Below are 15,589 nucleotides of genomic sequence, written 5' to 3' on the forward strand. Positions count from 1 at the left end.
TTAGTTCGACATTCAACGATACTGTCTAAACATTTATGGGTTTTTGTCATTCATTCTTCAATAAGAACCTGAATCCTTAAAACACCCAATTAAAGTTGAGTATCAAGAAACGCACCATACATACATACAAATATTTCCTTTGACCCAAACTGTAAAAGGTTTGTTGTGGGTTGTAATGCACTAAATATCCTCAAACAGTCTAAACGAAAACTTTGAAGAAAAAAAACAAGTATCTTTCAAGAGAATTTTATTTTGCAATTCAACTTACTCCATTCAGAGAAATTTTAATATTTCAACTTTGTACATTATTCACAGAATTAATTCAAATATTTACAATTTTCAGTCGATTTTAAAAACATAAATAAAAATATAAAAAACAAATTAGATATTATATAATAAACAAATTAGAAATTATATAAAAAAATGTAAACAAAGTACATATCAATTTATCACATATTTTATGATCAAACTCCGATACCAGAGTTCTCCTGGATCTCATCTAAAAACACATCTCAAATGTTGGTGGCTTCAATGGAATGGTATTTATATCAAAAACATCACTGTTGAACCATTTGATTTCTTCTTCTGTTAAATCTTCTAACTTGGAATAAGCATCGGAGTAGAATTCTCTTTCCATATGAGGTGTAGGATTAGAAGCACCTACAGGAGGTGTGCTACTAGGTTGTAATCCAAATATAGATAGCGAAGGATTATTATTTGCTGGTTGAAGTGGAGAATTTGAATTCTGATTCCCAAAGAAACCAGTTTGTTCTGATTTCCTGCCAAATATTGAAGTTGTCTGATTATTTGCATCTTGTTGTCCAACTTGCGGTCCAAAGAAACCACTCTGAGGTTGAGTAGCGAAGAGATTCTTGTTTTGGAAGGACGGAGGAGTATTTATATTCTGTTGATTGTTGTCAGTCTGTGTTTTCAAGTCTATTACTCCACTATTAGCGTTATTTTGACCAAATATACTAGCACTGCCATTTACAACGGTATTTTGAGAGAATACACTTCCAGTATTCTGAAGTGAATTTTGTTGGGCAAATATATTTCCCCCAGTTTGAACTGCATTTTGCTGGCCGAAAATACCACTTGTTTTTTGTGAACCGAGCTGTTGGGCATTATTCCTGTTGCCAAAGAAGCTGTTAGTGCTGTTCTCAGAACCATTCTGTGGTCCAAAAATACTACCACTGTTTTGCATTGGGTTTTGTTGTCCAAATATACTATTAGTATTCTGCCTGCCGAATATACTATTAGAATTTGGTTTACCAAAAGGACTACCAGTGTTTTGAGTAGAACTTTGTTGACCAAAAATATTGCTGCCAGTTTGAGCATTATTTTGTTGACCAAAAATATTGCTGCCAGTTTGAGCATTATTTTGTTGACCAAAAATGTTGCTACCGGTTTGAGCATTATTTTGTTGGCCAAAAATGCTGCTACCGGTTGGAGCATTATTTTGTTGGCCAAAAATGCTGCTACCGGTTTGAGCATTATTTTGTTGGCCAAAAATGCTACTACCGGTTTGAGCATTATTTTGTTGGCCAAAAATGCTGCTACCGGTTGGAGTATTATTTTGTTGACCAAAAACATTGCCACTGGTTTGAGCATTATTTTGATGACCAAAAATGCTGCTAACAGGTCGAGCATTATTTTGATGGCCAAAAATGCTACTACCGGTTTGAGCATTATTTTGTTGGCCAAAAATGCTGCTAACAGGTTGAGTATTATTTTGTTGGCCAAAAACATTGCCACTGGCCTGAGCATTATTTTGTTGACCGAATATACTTCCGCTAGCTTGGGGTGCATTTGTTTTTCCAAATATACTGCTAGAAGAAGCGGTATTTTGTTGATTGAAAATACCTCCATTATTCTGCTGACCAAAAACACTGCCCCCACTTGCTGGTGAACCAAATATGCCAGCGCTTTTCTGAGCAAAAATACTACTCTTACTTTGTGGCTGAGCAAATATACCTCCACCATTAGAAGTGACATTTTTCTGTTGAAATATACTTGTTCCATTCTGTTCACCAAAAACACTACCAGTAGCTAAAGGAGCGTTTGGCCTACCAAAAATACTTCCTCCAGGCTGTGCAAATGAACCAACATTGTTTGTAGGATTATTTTGCTGTCCAAATATACTTGAACCACCTCCAAATGAATTTTGTTGACCAAAAACCGATGGTGACTTCTGCCCAAACATGCTTCTATTTGTAGATGCTCCTAAATTTATTGTATTATCTGAATGAAAGTTTTGACTACCCAAATTATTAGATGTGGATTCATTAGTGTATATATTTTTCAACAATTGAATTATTTCTTTGGATGGCTTTTCTAATGCCTTAAATTTAGCTTTAGCTTCTATTAATGTCTGTTGCAAATTTCGATTCTGAAATACAAAAAATAATTAGATATAATTAATTTTGCCCTAAGTTTATTTCAATACTTACATATTGCTCCAAGGTATTGGATTTTTGGGCTTCAAGATAACCAAATCTAACTTCTTCAAAACTCAAATCAATAAAGCCAGGATATAATGCCTTATCTTTGAAAGGTGTGTAGTAAGTCAGAGGCCAAAATTTACCTTTATCTAATGCAATAGCTTCATTCTGAACAGAATTGATGATAGCACTCAATTCTACTTCATGGCCTGTTTTAGGATTAATAATCTTGGTATTACCAAACTGCTGATTCCCTAAAAAATAAAAATCATCACCTAAAGATGATGATAATGAAAGGAGTATATACACAATATAATCGAATAGAAATGAGGAATTTATACACAGATTCACTCATATTTGAACACCAAAACATAGCACCTTACCAGTATTTTCAGAATTCACTTTATGTTCAAACCGACAAGAGTCTCCAAACCTGCACTCGCCCTGTAGGAAATGTTTACAAATTACCATTGTTTTATACCGCCGAATATATAACTTTTCTTGGAAAAAATTAGAAGTTGACAAAAATAAATAACAATATTTCTCTTCAATGTGCGATTTTATGATTCAGGATTTCTGTTCTGTGGTTTTCGTTACTTGTTTAGGTTATTATTGGTGTTTTGTGCATAGAACTAATAATAATATTAGTTCGATGGTTTTGTGGTTTTAAACACAGAACACTAATATTTCAAGTAAAAAAAGGAATAAAATAAAGGAATGAATTGATAAAAAATATATAAATAATACTAATAGGGAAATAAATTATAATAATAAAAAAAGTTCCAGAGAAATATTTTCGAGTAGTTCTAAAGAATAACAACCACGTGAATTTAGCCGTCAGGATTCCGCTTTCGAAAAGGGCCGATAGAATCTTTAGGCTCAGTGGCGTGTATCGAAATTTCCGCCAAGTGATTGAAATTTATTAATAATAATAACAATGGAATTTATTTTCATTATTAATAAGGAAATCAAATGGTAGTAAAGATTCTTATGGTCGAAACAGTTGAGTTATATAATTATCATAAGGCATTTGTGGCAATATCTACAATTACATAAATCAAATATTTTCATCAATAATTAAGCAATTTGGTCGTTGTACAAATGGTCAATATCAAATTATATTGGACTTCTCATAGAGGAATATATCACATCTCTTATTCTTATAATATAAATCATCCTATTTAATTCATATTAATTAACAAATTATCAGGCCTGAATTATCATAATTTTACTGACAATATCTAACCATAATGAAGCTAAATCAGCTCCAATCTATTCCGATAGGAGAAATTGAAAAACAATTTATAATTCTTGCATTTATTTCACAACTGATGAATACTTTCAATTCCAATAATAAATTTCAATCTCTACTACGTTAAAATTTCAATGTACGTCACTGAGCTCAGGCACTCGTTCGGTATCTTCGGCAATTCTGGCACCGGAATGCTATAGGCTAACTTCATATTGCTAAATAAATAAATAATATTTAAATTGAAAAATAATGTTGAACTATCAATTCATTAGTTACTGAAAGTTTGCAAAGATATTCTGGTATACCGAGATCCTTCAAATACACTCTATAACTGAATTTAGTTTTCAATATGAAGCTGGTATGTTGAAAGTTGTTTCTTGTAAATAAAAACAAATAATACATTTCTTTCAGTATTGTTTAAGTAATGATCCAAATAAGCCATGCCATATATTAACGTTCCGAGAAATCACAATGATGTTGGATTGTGGATTATCAATGCAGTCGCTTTTAAATTTTTTACCTCTATCAATAGTACCGAGTAGACTTTCCAATCTTTCTACTTACATGCCAAATGATGTGGATCCTGAATTAGAAGGAGTTAGTATTTCTAATTTGTTTTTAAAGTAAATGAAGCTGCCTGGACTTCAATTTATCTAAGTTCCTCAAATTGATAATTGTATTTGATTTCTGACTTTTTAGGAACTCAAGGAGAATGGAGAAAGAATATTTGTGGATTCCCCACCAGAGTTTTGTCCTCCGTTAGATAAATTAGTAGATTTTGCTCAGATTGATGTAATACTCATATCCAATCAATTATCTATGATGGCACTACCATTTGTTACCGAGGGCACAAATTTCAAAGGAAGAGTTTATGCCACAGAGCCTACATTGCAAATGGGGAGGTAAATTTCTATTTCTTACGAAAACAAAATTTTAAAACAACAAATTTCAAAGGATATATTGGTTCCAGGTTACTTTTAGAAGAACTAGTGACTTACATTGAGCTCTGCCCTAAAGTGAATATTGCTTCTCAATGGAAGAACTACTTACATAAATTGCCATTTCCCTTGAATGAATCATTCAAACCAAAGTCTTGGAAACAGATATTTAACATGAAGAATGTAAATGCAAGTTTATCAAGAGTTCAAATGGTTGGATATAATGAAAAAATTGTAAGTTGTCTAATTTAGAAAAATACTCACTGACATTTAGAAAATTGCACCATATTAAAATCTGTGAACACGGTTTCTGTAAATGAAATATAGATTTGTGGTCTTTGAAATGATTTCACCCTGTTTTTTAAGGATGTTTTTGGCGCCCTTCAAGTGGTACCTGTTAGTTCTGGATATTGCTTAGGATCCTCGAATTGGGTCATATCTACAAAACATGAAAAAATTGTTTATTTGAGTGCGTCTAGCACTTTAACCATTCATCCAAAGCTGATGGATCAAATTGCATTGAAAAATGCTGATATTTTCATAATGACTAATCTAACACAAACACCAATAAGTAACCCAGATTCGATGCTTGGAGCCTTGAGTTTTGTAGCTGGTAATGTTTAATTTCGTTGGAATTACTATTAATATTGCACCTTTGATTTTTGATTAATTGTAGCTTTATTGAAGGTATAACGTTGAGAGGAGGTGGTAATATGCTCATTCCATGTTACCCTACAGGAGTAGTTTATGACATATTCGAAAGTTTGTCTATGAAAATGCAGGAATTGGGACTTGCACAATGTCCAATGTACTTTGTTTCACCCGTGGCCGATATATCATTAGCGTATTCAAATATTCTAGCAGAATGGCTTTCAACAACCAAACAAAATAAAGTTTATGTCCCGGACGAGCCTTTCCATCATGCTTTGCTTGTGAAAAACTCAAGATTGAAACATTTCAAACATATACATTCCAGTGGATTTAGTGCTGAGTTTCAAGAAGTGAGTACATTTCAAATATACTTTAGTATTAATTAAATGCGCCTGATCTACCTAGCCCACAGATTTACTTACCAACAGACCTACCATCTCACAGATCTACCTTTGTAATTGACACATTTCTATGATACCACTATAATAATAAGTAATGTTTTTTATTATTATCTTTTTTAGCCTTGTGTAGTATTTTGTGGGCATCCTAGCCTTAGATTCGGTGACGTTGTTCAATTCATTGAGCTCTGGGGAAACAATCCTAGGAATTGTATAGTATTTACAGGTGAGTTGATTGTTCTGTAGGAGAATGTAACTCTATGACGACATTAGGTCTAATGTTTCCTCTTCCTGTTTTGCAGAACCAGACTTTGACTATGTCGAAGCTTTAGCTCCTTATCAGCCCCTTCAAATGAAGGTGGCTCATTGTGCGATTGATACATCCTTGAATTTTATTCAAGTGAACAAACTGATTCGAGATCTGAAACCTTCTACATTAGTGGTTCCAGAATGTTACACTCAACCTCCAAACGGTGCACCAAACCATCCTGATTATATGGTTGAGAATAGTCCTGACAGAAATTTACTTTCGTATAAATGGGGAGAAGTAAGTAGAGATATATATATATATCGGTTCAAAACGTGCAATGACGTTATCCGATGCCTAGAATCCATTGCTTGCGTTCTTCCTATTGCCTTGCTGGCAAGTTTCAATATAAGTGATAAAAATAAAAATATTTTGCTAATAGGGTTTTTGATCGAATCAAAAATATTGTTCTATTTATAGACATCCTTCTAGATTAGAATTCAAAAAAATGATAACTTCAATTTGACAAGAATAGCTATTTATGATACAAGTTCCACAAGTTCAAAATGAAAGATTTGTTATAATGAGCCTTCTGTACAGGTATTACATATTATTTTTCTAATTTAATCAATTTTGATTGAAAATAATAAAATATTTTCTTCTTCTTCTTCTTTCAAGGTTACCCTTATTGGAAGGGCAATTTGGGCTCGACCGGAGGTCATGTACCCAGTCACTATATTACTATTTCTCCCCTTGTTCCCAAGGATGGAAAGGATATTTGACGTACACAGGGCTAGAACATCACATACATAATGTTAGTTACACATAAACTTACATTCGATTGACTACAATTTCAACCCTGAAGCTTTTAAAAAACTAGTTAAACACTCTATAATCTTAATCGACTGGCTAAAAACGACATCGTTCACACTAATTGGGCATTCCATTCCCAATTGTGTTAATTTATAGTATAGTATATCACAGTTTACCCTGTTCAGCTGACAATTAAACAGTATATGTACTATATCTCCGTATTCTGCACATTGACAATTAGGACTATCGTATACTTTTATTCTAAATAAATGTTCCGGAGACAGGCAATGATTGGAACGCAATCGCATCATCGTTGATACACTGTATTTGTCAAATTCAGAGTCAAACAAAAAACATTTTCGAATTGGCGTGAACTTTTTATCTCTGTTTCTCATATGTGTGTACGTCTTCCCCTTTGAAACTCCCACATCATTCCATTCTTTTATCCACTGATTCTCTAAACTTCTCTGCAATATATTCCTTACATCGTTTTGATCTCCCCTATATTTGCTAGTTTTGTTCTTTTCCGAAGCACCTTTTTTTGCTAGAATATCTGCCCGTTCGTTCCCTATTATGCCCGAATGACTTGGTATCCAAACACAGACGATGTATAAATCTAATAATGCAGCTTTGTGAAGATATTTTTTAACGTTAATAGAAATTATGTTTGTATTTGATGACATTTTCCATTCCCTTAGACATGTTATGGCACTTAATGAATCGGAAAATATTACACAGAATTTTCGTTTTTTCTTTATTATTATGTTTATTGCTTTGCATATTGCCATCATTTCTGCGGAAAATATTGACCAATGACCTGGGAGATTGGCGGAGTATTCTATATTCAGAGAATCTGAATATATTCCTATACCTACTGATTTTGTTTCCAAATTTACTGACGCATCTGTGTATATGTGATCGTATCCGATATATTCCTGATTTTTGAGATTATTGAAGTCTGCTGGGGCTGTCTTGGAATATTTTTGTATTTCCGAGATGTGACAATTTACTTTATGTGCGTGATCTATATAATTTAGTTCAAAGAATGGCAGATGTGATGATCCATATATCCAGCGAGATTTGGTTTTTACTAAATAATAAGCTTTAATAAAGGCTGGTGTATACTTGTTGTTCCAATATCCTCTAAAAAACGCTATATTTTCTATTTCTGTCAGTACGGTATTGTTTTCGAATCTAAAGCTTTTACATATAAATTTTTGTGCCAATGACTTTCTACGTGTTTCCAATGATGTTTCTCCGCATTCTGCCATCAAAATATTAATTGGTGTTGATTTCATAAAACTACCCACCGCTCTTAGAGCTTGATGTTGAACTGTATCTAATTTATTGAGAATTTTTCTGGAGCATCCACCATAAATTATGGACCCGAAATCAAGATAAGGTCTGATAAGTGACTTGTAAATTATTAAAAGTGTTTTTGGGTGCGCACCCCACCAGGTTCTACATAGACTCCTCAAAATATTTACTCCCTTTAAGGCTTTTGAACACATTATTTCTGTATGTTTTGTCCACGATAGATTTTTGTCCAATGTAACACCTAAATATTTTATTTCTTGTTTCCATTGTATCGGTTCATTATTTATTTTGAAACATGGAATTATGGGTGAATGTTTTTTGGTGAATATCATAGCTGTACTTTTATTAGTGGATAGTGTAAGATTACGTTTTTTCAACCAAATTTGTAATTGATCTAGAGTCTGTTGTATTTTTTCGCGCATTACTGATACATCGTTGCCTGTTATCATCAAATATGTGTCATCCGCATACTGTCCCATATCCACTCCGTATTCTGCACAATCTGACATTCTTCGGACATATAAATTAAAGAATGATGCGCTAGTTATTGAGCCTTGCAATACGCCCTGGCTTGTTATCCACGGTCCTAAGATTTTTCCTTCCTTAATGTCTTTTATGAATAGTTGTCTATTTAATAGTAACATTTTTATTATTTCTATAAGTTTTGTTGGTATATTTATTTCGTATAAGTCTTCTAATAATAAACCTACGTCGATATTATCGTAAGCTGATTTAATGTCAAGAAAAACTACTATTGTTAATTGTCCTCTAGCGAAGGAATTGTAAATACGACTGACCATATATATTAAACTATCGTATATAGATCTACCTCTCCTAAATCCGTACATTAAAGTGTCTGTATCTATCGCCATCTCTATTTTTTTTTCAATGCGGTTTTTTATGAGTGTTTCGATAATTTTAATAAAGCACGGTGCTAATGCTATCGGTCTTATACTGTTAACGTCGTTAATATTTCCTCCCGGTTTTATGAAGGGAATTATAAGTATTTTTAAATGTTCTTGTAGTGTTTCGGGTTTATCTAACAGTGAATTTATAATATTAACCAATCTATGTTTTGCCTGATCGGGCAGATTTTTATATATGGGATATGTTAAACCGTTCATACCTGGCGCTGTGTCTTTTTTCGCATTGATGGCTAGATTTAATTCTTCTCTACTAAATAATGGTGTTAACAAATTGTTTCGCGTTGAAGGGATGTTAACTCTGTTGGTAGGAGCTAATTTTTCCATTAGCTTTATTAGGACCTCTTGAGATGGTTGTTTTATTGTTTCCGTACTTATTGATTTATTTTTGAATTTATTTATTATTCTCCACGTTCTTTTACTATCCTTGAATGTTAGTTCTTCACAAAATTTTTGAAATGTCTCAAATTTCTTTTTTTTAATTTTTCTTTTTACCTTAGCTCTGATCTCGTTTGCTTTTATGTAATTTTCCCGTGAGGGATGCTCTGTGTATCTTCTGAATGTTTCTCTTTTATTCTTTGTCAGGTCCGTCAATTCGTCATCCCACCAAATCGTCCGGTAACGATTATTTTCTGATATTTTAACAATTGGGATATTTTCTTTGGCGCATGTTTCCATCATATGTTCAAACTCTGTTATTGACTCTATTGTATTATTTCCTAGGAAACTGTCTATGCTGTCGCTGAAATTTTGCCAATTTATGTTGTTTGTTTTGTATTGTCTTGTTGATCTAAAATGTAGATTAGAAAATTTTGTTTCAATGCCTATAGTAATTTTAATCGGAAAGTGATCGCTCATTCCTGGGTCATATATGACCTCCCAGTTGCATTTATTACTCAAATTTGACGAACATATTGTTATATCGGGTGCGCTTTTGTTGATGCCCGGTTTTGTGAATCTAGTTGGAGTTCCATCGTTTAATAGAATCGTGTTAGTTTCTTCTAATATTTTCTCCATGATTTTCCCGTTATAATTTATTATACCAGAGCCCCACATCGGGCTTTGTGAATTAAGATCTCCGGTTAATATAAAAGCCCCGTTAATTTGGTTTAAAAAGGATGATAATTTATGATTATTAAGTTTTAGATCGGGTGGGTTATAGATATGTATTATGGTGAGGTTCGTTATCTTAATGATCATTCCTTGAGTTCTTTCTGGTAATATGTCATTTTTAATTTCAAAATTCTGAAAATCAATTGTATTTCTTATTAAAGCTGCTAAACCTCCTTTACCGTCATCTCTGTCTTGCCTTACCGTTTTGTAGTGTTTTAATGTTAATTTTTGAATTGGTTTAAGAAAGGTTTCAGATAGTAGAATTATATCTGGATTAAAGCTCTCTGCAATGTTAATCATATTTTCATAATTCGAATTTATAGATCTAATATTCCATTGTATAATTTTTATTTTGTTTGTCATTAGATTTTTTTTTATTATTTTAATTATCTAAATTGATTTCCATATCGTCTTCTTCGTCATTTTTAAATTCGTCTGTTGTCTGATGAACGATTGCTGTAGCTTGTATTATTTTATAATCTTGATGTAGTTGAATTTTTCTATTGTTACTATTAGGTGAATTTTTAAAATAATGGGGGAGAAGATAATCTACTTGCGCTGATTTTTTTGGTTGTGAGTTGTTTGAGTCGTTATCGATTATATCGAAATTTTCTTTTCTAGAATTATTTTTAAGTTCTTCCCAATCGTAGGGGATATTATCATTACATTGTGAATCTATTAAACATTTTTTATGTTCTTCATGATTATATCCCGGTATTTGTGGGGGTGGTCTTTTTCTTTGAATGGGTGTGCTGACTCTACGTGTGTTGTTGACGGTTTGTGTTTGTCTTTCTTTAACTTTCTGAGCGTACGATTGATTGTTAATGGTAGCTGGTGTTCGTAAAATATTTTCATCAGTTCTGTTATTTTTTGTTAGATTTGGAAATTCTTTGTCATTCGCGTATAAATTTCTACTATTGTTTTTCAAAATAATATTGGCTTCAAAGTAAGTGTATTTATGAACTGCCATCGCCTCTTTTATTCTTTTTTGTCTATCGAATTCCGGACAAATTCTATCTACTGCAGAATGGTTTTGACTACAGTAAATACAAATTGGTTTTTTTGCTTCGCATTCTGTCTCTTCGTGCTGTGAACCACAATTTCTACACCTTTTTTTACCCCTACACTGTTTTGCTGTGTGTCCATATCGCAAACAATTATAGCATTGAATTACCGGGCTTATATATTGGTCTACATATATTATGTTGTGAAATAGTTTGATGTTATTTGGTAAATTTTTTCCGCGGAATGTAATCACACATGACTTCGCGTCTACGTAAGTCGTTTTACCGTCTATTATTTGTCGTCTTTTTAAGCGTCGTACCTTTATGATTTCAGATGTTGAATCCGCGTATTTCATAATGTCTTCCTCGGAGATGCTTAATCCGATATCTGAGATGACCCCCATACTTGTTAACAAATATGAAGGTATGAAAACATCGTAATCTACGAAATTATTTTTTTCCACAAATAAATTTGCCTCGCGTGGGTTAGCAAAGTCTACACCAATTCGATTTCTTCCCTTCCTAGCTATGTTCTTTATATTAAAATTGAAATCATCGTTATCGAAAAACATCTTTCCCAACGATAATGGATCGAGGTTTCCAATATTGCTTGATTTACTTTGTATGAATACTGTATAAGGTCCCTTATCGGACACCGCATATGTAAAGGATTGTTTATTCGCACTTTTTGTTGCTATTATGTTTTGACTAAGAGATTGAATTTGTGATAGCATTTCGTGATCTCCTTCTTCTGTGGCTTGTTTTTTTAAAATTTGAATTTCATTGTTCAATAATGTTAAGTCTGCAAATGAGAATTTATTCTCGTCTTTCAAGTTATTAATTGTTATGGCTGTTTTAGGGGTAACTGATCTCATTATCCGGGGAAATATCCCCGGATCTTGTATACTCATTTTTTATGATATTATGTCTCTTTTTTTCCGTCAATATAAGAAAAATTCAATATATTTATTCAAATATAGTCAATCAAATATTAGTTTTCACTCACCACCAACGATAGCACTGAGGATTTAGTTGTAAAACACTTAGGGAAATTTTTTCGCCCGCTTTGTTTCGCATCTAACCTCCAATAAAATATTTTCATAAATGTCGTTTAGTAATATTTGCATTGAAAAATGTTGGTTGGCAGAACTGTTTCTGTATAACAAATTTGACAGATAATAGATAAATCTTTGACACAAGAGTTCTGAGTACCAACATATAATAATGAAATATCACCATGAAATCTGTGCGAAACTGAGAAAAATTTGGTATTATATAGGGCCCTGCAACAGTCTTCCAAATATCTAGTTGGGAAAGAGAGAGGAATATCATTTTTGATTAGGTTTTTATTGCTTGAGCATTAAGTAATAAAAATATTGTTAGTCACATACGGTTTTCAGTTCCCAACTTTGTTTTTCAATGGTATTTTTTTCACTCTTTTCGTTTTATTTGAATTTTATTTTTCTATTTTTTTGAAAAATATTTATGCGTATTGAAAATATCCAGTTCTTCTATACCATCACTGAATAATTTTAAAACTCGGTCGAATAGCCCACTTTTTGAGTCGTGTTTAGTATATGTTCTTACAATTATTAGTTATTTTAACTCGAAAAAAATGCAATATATTGTTTGTAGATGATTAAGGATTCTGCTTTAGGTTGTCAATCTACCTCTGAAGAGAAAATTAGCGGAAGTATTTTTAGATAACAGTATTGCTCAAAAGATAGAACCAGTAGAAGTGAAAAACGGTCTTTTTTTATCTACTCTAACAGGAAATTTGAATGTAAAGGACAATGTTGTGAATGTTCAGGTAGGTAAAACATCTATGATGCTCTTGAATGAACTATTAATTTTTTATTATTCAAGGATGTCGGTGCTTCTTGTCTAGGTAAGACACAAAATCAAGTTAAATACGAATGGGGAACGATAAATATAACAGATTTCATGCAGAAATTATACCAAGAAGGTTTTTCTGATGCTAAACTGGAGACCCTCGGAACAAATAATTATATGATTCACATGGTAAGTAATAAAAATTTTGAATCTGTGAAATCCTGAATTAAATTACAATTTTTATGCTGAAGTTTGGTTTTTGAAAGTTTTTACAGAAATTATTTTTTTTAGTTGGAAGCTGATACAATAATCCAGTTAGACGATAATAACACACATGTTTTATGCAATGGAAACGATGAAATGAGGACTAAATTAAGGAATATTGTTATGCATTCTCTTAAAAAGTTTTAGTTGACCTTTCAAATGAGGAGTAAATCGATTTTAAATTTTTTCGCAGACTTAATTCAGAACCCCAGTGTTGTTCTATTTGAAATTGTTCCTCTCTAATTTAAGTATTCAAGACTTATTTTGCAGATATAAAATTTTAAAAGAAAATACTCCTCTATTGTTGTTTTACTAAGTAATGAATTTTAACTTTGTCTAATAAAAATTTTATTATTATTGCTATTCATTATTTTAAAAAACACCCTACATATTCCGAAAGAGAATTTGGCATTGATTTAATAATAATAATAATAATGTTGATAAAAAAATAGTTTATTAACAAAAAGTTTATATGAAAACAAAATAGACAAAATATACAAAAACAAGGAAAAAATTTTCACAACAAAAGAATTTTTCTTCATCACATCTCCTTTTTCTTCAATGTCTTCAATGATGTTGTATGAATACCTGATTAAATTATTTCAATATTATGCATTACACCTCAAAATTACTAAAAAATGTAATTCTTCAAAAAAAAAATTGGAAATATTTCCAAAAATCAAAGAATTCATGTCTTAATTTTTTTCTTGGGCGACTTCTCAGTTTTCAATTCATCTGCCACATACTTGGCCCCAAATGGACATAACATATAATTGAGGCAGGTAGGACATTGAGGTTTCACAGGTTTACAAATTTGCTGTCCAAATCCTACTAACAAGTGGTTTACTTCGCTCCAAAGCTCTCGAGGTAACCAGTTTTCCAATGCTTTTCGTGTTTCTTCAGGAGTCTTTGTATCGACCCAGCCCAGTCTGTTGGATATCCTGTGCACATGGGTGTCCACACCTGAAAACTCAATTTATATATTGATAAAATTATTTTTAAGTCTACCAAAGTAGATGGCAGCACGAGTGTATGTATTGTTTTGTTGGTTAGTTTTAGGTTAACTGCTTGTTGTCAGTACAATATACTAAAATAAAGTCTGAACTTGGTTAAAAAATTTTCACCTATTCCTGTAACTTCTCCCCATGCTGTTTTCATACATATATGGGCCATTTTTGGTCCTACGCCAGGCAGTTTACATAGTTCTTCAACAGAATTCGGTATGTCTCCATTATATTTCTCTTTCAACCTAGCGGTAGTTTTTTTGATATATTTAACTTTACTCTGAAACAATAACAATTACACTTCACAAGAAACTCTCCTTTATTGGAAACTTACTTTCCAAAATCCAACTGGATATATCAGTTTACCCAAATCTTCATCTGAAGTTTCCAAAATTTTATCTATAATACAACCATGTTGTCGCAACCTTTCCATAGCTGCAAATGTAACTTGGTCTTTAGTTTGACTGCTCAGCATTAAAGAAAGTAATTGTTGATATCTTTGTACTTTGGGATCAGCAGAATCGTCATGACACTTATCACAACCCATAGTATCAACAGGGGCATCAAAATTCTTACGCATTTCTCTCAAGTTCTTTAAAACTACTTCCCAATTGAAAGGAATTTTTGGTATTCGCATTTTGCAATCACTTTTAGATTTTGAACTTGGTGAAGGTTTAAGGTCTTCAATATCCTGTGTTTCGACCTTTATTACAGGGATGTCGATTTCTTTTTTGATTGATACTGCCTCGTTAACCTTCTTTAAATCGTTATTTTGTTCTGACACGTCTGGTTCTATTTTGATTTCACTGGCTTTTAACTTCCTCTTATTGTTAGAATGTGTATCCTTTGTATTTGGTGATTTCTTTTCAACTTGTAGTACTTTTTTACTTCTTAGATTAGGCATTTTGAGTTTAGTTTAGAACTCACAGATAATTTAGACGCTCCTAATGGGTTATTTTCTTTATACACATTAGCTTCACTAGCTTCTACTTGATCAATTGTTAATCATTCGAAATATTATTTATTGCAGTATTCCTACACCTTGATATACATTCTTGAAAAATGTACATACATAAAATGTGTAAAATATTTTTGTTGTCTTCAGTAACTGCCACCTGTGTGAAGAATGAATATTATTTGATCTACTACTACAGTTTGCTGTCAAAAGTCTCTGATTAGTTCTCAAATTACCTAATTGATGGTGCTACTGAAGAACTGTTATCTGAGGTAGAAATCTGTAAATAAACATTTTCTATTATAGTTTGCTGTCAAAAGTCGTTTATTAGTTCTGAAATTGACTAATAGATGATGCTACTGACCAACTGCCATCTATGTGATGCATTAGCAATTATATTTTTTGTAATTTACGATTATAGTTTGCTGTGAAAATC

The 15,589-nt window shown here is 32.2% G+C and overlaps 3 protein-coding genes and 1 long non-coding RNA gene across 8 annotated transcripts; 1 reads left to right on the forward strand and 3 right to left on the reverse strand.

Annotated features, from left to right (window-relative positions):
- Nucleotides 1-230: 230 nt before the first annotated feature.
- Nucleotides 231-4,881, reverse strand: LOC123682200 (nucleoporin-like protein amo1). Of its 3 annotated transcripts, XM_045620712.1 has the most exons (5): nucleotides 4,744-4,881; nucleotides 2,825-2,885; nucleotides 2,451-2,716; nucleotides 1,771-2,389; nucleotides 231-1,614 (listed from the first exon to the last, which is right to left on the reverse strand). In XM_045620712.1, exons 1-5 carry the CDS (start codon nucleotides 4,771-4,773, stop codon nucleotides 500-502), a joined length of 2,091 nt encoding a protein of 696 aa, XP_045476668.1. In that variant the 5' UTR covers nucleotides 4,774-4,881; the 3' UTR covers nucleotides 231-499. The 3 variants fall into 3 exon arrangements, with proteins under 3 accessions (XP_045476668.1, XP_045476666.1, XP_045476665.1); XM_045620710.1 differs by having other exon boundaries at nucleotides 231-2,389; nucleotides 2,451-2,695; XM_045620709.1 differs by having other exon boundaries at nucleotides 231-2,389.
- LOC123682201 (integrator complex subunit 9) lies at nucleotides 3,881-13,551 on the forward strand. Of its 2 annotated transcripts, XM_045620713.1 has the most exons (11): nucleotides 3,889-4,051; nucleotides 4,105-4,290; nucleotides 4,393-4,595; nucleotides 4,664-4,865; nucleotides 4,998-5,244; nucleotides 5,319-5,632; nucleotides 5,804-5,906; nucleotides 5,983-6,227; nucleotides 12,755-12,907; nucleotides 12,964-13,119; nucleotides 13,222-13,551. In XM_045620713.1, exons 1-11 carry the CDS (start codon nucleotides 4,043-4,045, stop codon nucleotides 13,339-13,341), a joined length of 1,938 nt encoding a protein of 645 aa, XP_045476669.1. In that variant the 5' UTR covers nucleotides 3,889-4,042; the 3' UTR covers nucleotides 13,342-13,551. The 2 variants fall into 2 exon arrangements, with proteins under 2 accessions (XP_045476670.1, XP_045476669.1); XM_045620714.1 differs by lacking the exons at nucleotides 12,964-13,119; nucleotides 13,222-13,551 and having other exon boundaries at nucleotides 3,881-4,051; nucleotides 12,733-12,826.
- On the reverse strand, nucleotides 6,578-12,184 carry LOC123682203. Its single transcript, XR_006747793.1, has 2 exons — nucleotides 12,104-12,184; nucleotides 6,578-6,720 (listed from the first exon to the last, which is right to left on the reverse strand). It is a non-coding gene; the product is annotated as an uncharacterized LOC123682203 (long non-coding RNA).
- Nucleotides 13,552-13,750: 199 nt separating the features above from the next.
- Nucleotides 13,751-15,308, reverse strand: LOC123682202 (endonuclease III-like protein 1). Of its 2 annotated transcripts, XM_045620716.1 has the most exons (4): nucleotides 14,533-15,281; nucleotides 14,319-14,478; nucleotides 13,868-14,157; nucleotides 13,751-13,782 (listed from the first exon to the last, which is right to left on the reverse strand). In XM_045620716.1, the coding sequence occupies exons 1-3, from the start codon at nucleotides 15,100-15,102 to the stop codon at nucleotides 13,883-13,885; spliced, it is 1,005 nt and encodes a 334-aa protein (XP_045476672.1). In that variant the 5' UTR covers nucleotides 15,103-15,281; the 3' UTR covers nucleotides 13,751-13,782; nucleotides 13,868-13,882. The 2 variants fall into 2 exon arrangements, with proteins under 2 accessions (XP_045476672.1, XP_045476671.1); XM_045620715.1 differs by having other exon boundaries at nucleotides 13,751-14,157; nucleotides 14,533-15,308.
- Between the last annotated feature and the right edge of the window lie 281 nt (nucleotides 15,309-15,589).

This window comes from Harmonia axyridis, chromosome 6 (genome assembly GCF_914767665.1).
Source record: "Harmonia axyridis chromosome 6, icHarAxyr1.1, whole genome shotgun sequence".
NCBI lineage: Eukaryota > Metazoa > Arthropoda > Insecta > Coleoptera > Coccinellidae > Harmonia > Harmonia axyridis.

Coding starts and splice junctions, on each gene's coding strand:
- LOC123682201 (XM_045620713.1), top strand. Junction 4,596..4,663: donor CCTACATTGCAAATGGGGAG/GTAAATTTCTAT, acceptor TATTGGTTCCAG/GTTACTTTTAGAAGAACTAG. Junction 5,633..5,803: donor TTAGTGCTGAGTTTCAAGAA/GTGAGTACATTT, acceptor TATCTTTTTTAG/CCTTGTGTAGTATTTTGTGG.
- LOC123682200 (XM_045620709.1), bottom strand. CDS start 4,773: ATGATTCATTCAAGGGAAATGGCAATTTAT. Junction 2,886..4,743: donor CAAGGGAAATGGCAATTTAT/GTAAGTAGTTCT, acceptor CATTTCCTACAG/GGCGAGTGCAGGTTTGGAGA. Junction 2,390..2,450: donor CCAATACCTTGGAGCAATAT/GTAAGTATTGAA, acceptor TTTGTATTTCAG/AATCGAAATTTGCAACAGAC.
- LOC123682202 (XM_045620715.1), bottom strand. CDS start 15,102: ATGCCTAATCTAAGAAGTAAAAAAGTACTACAAGTTGAAAAGAAATCA. Junction 14,479..14,532: donor ATCCAGTTGGATTTTGGAAA/GTAAGTTTCCAA, acceptor TTATTGTTTCAG/AGTAAAGTTAAATATATCAA. Junction 14,158..14,318: donor GGGAGAAGTTACAGGAATAG/GTGAAAATTTTT, acceptor TTGAGTTTTCAG/GTGTGGACACCCATGTGCAC.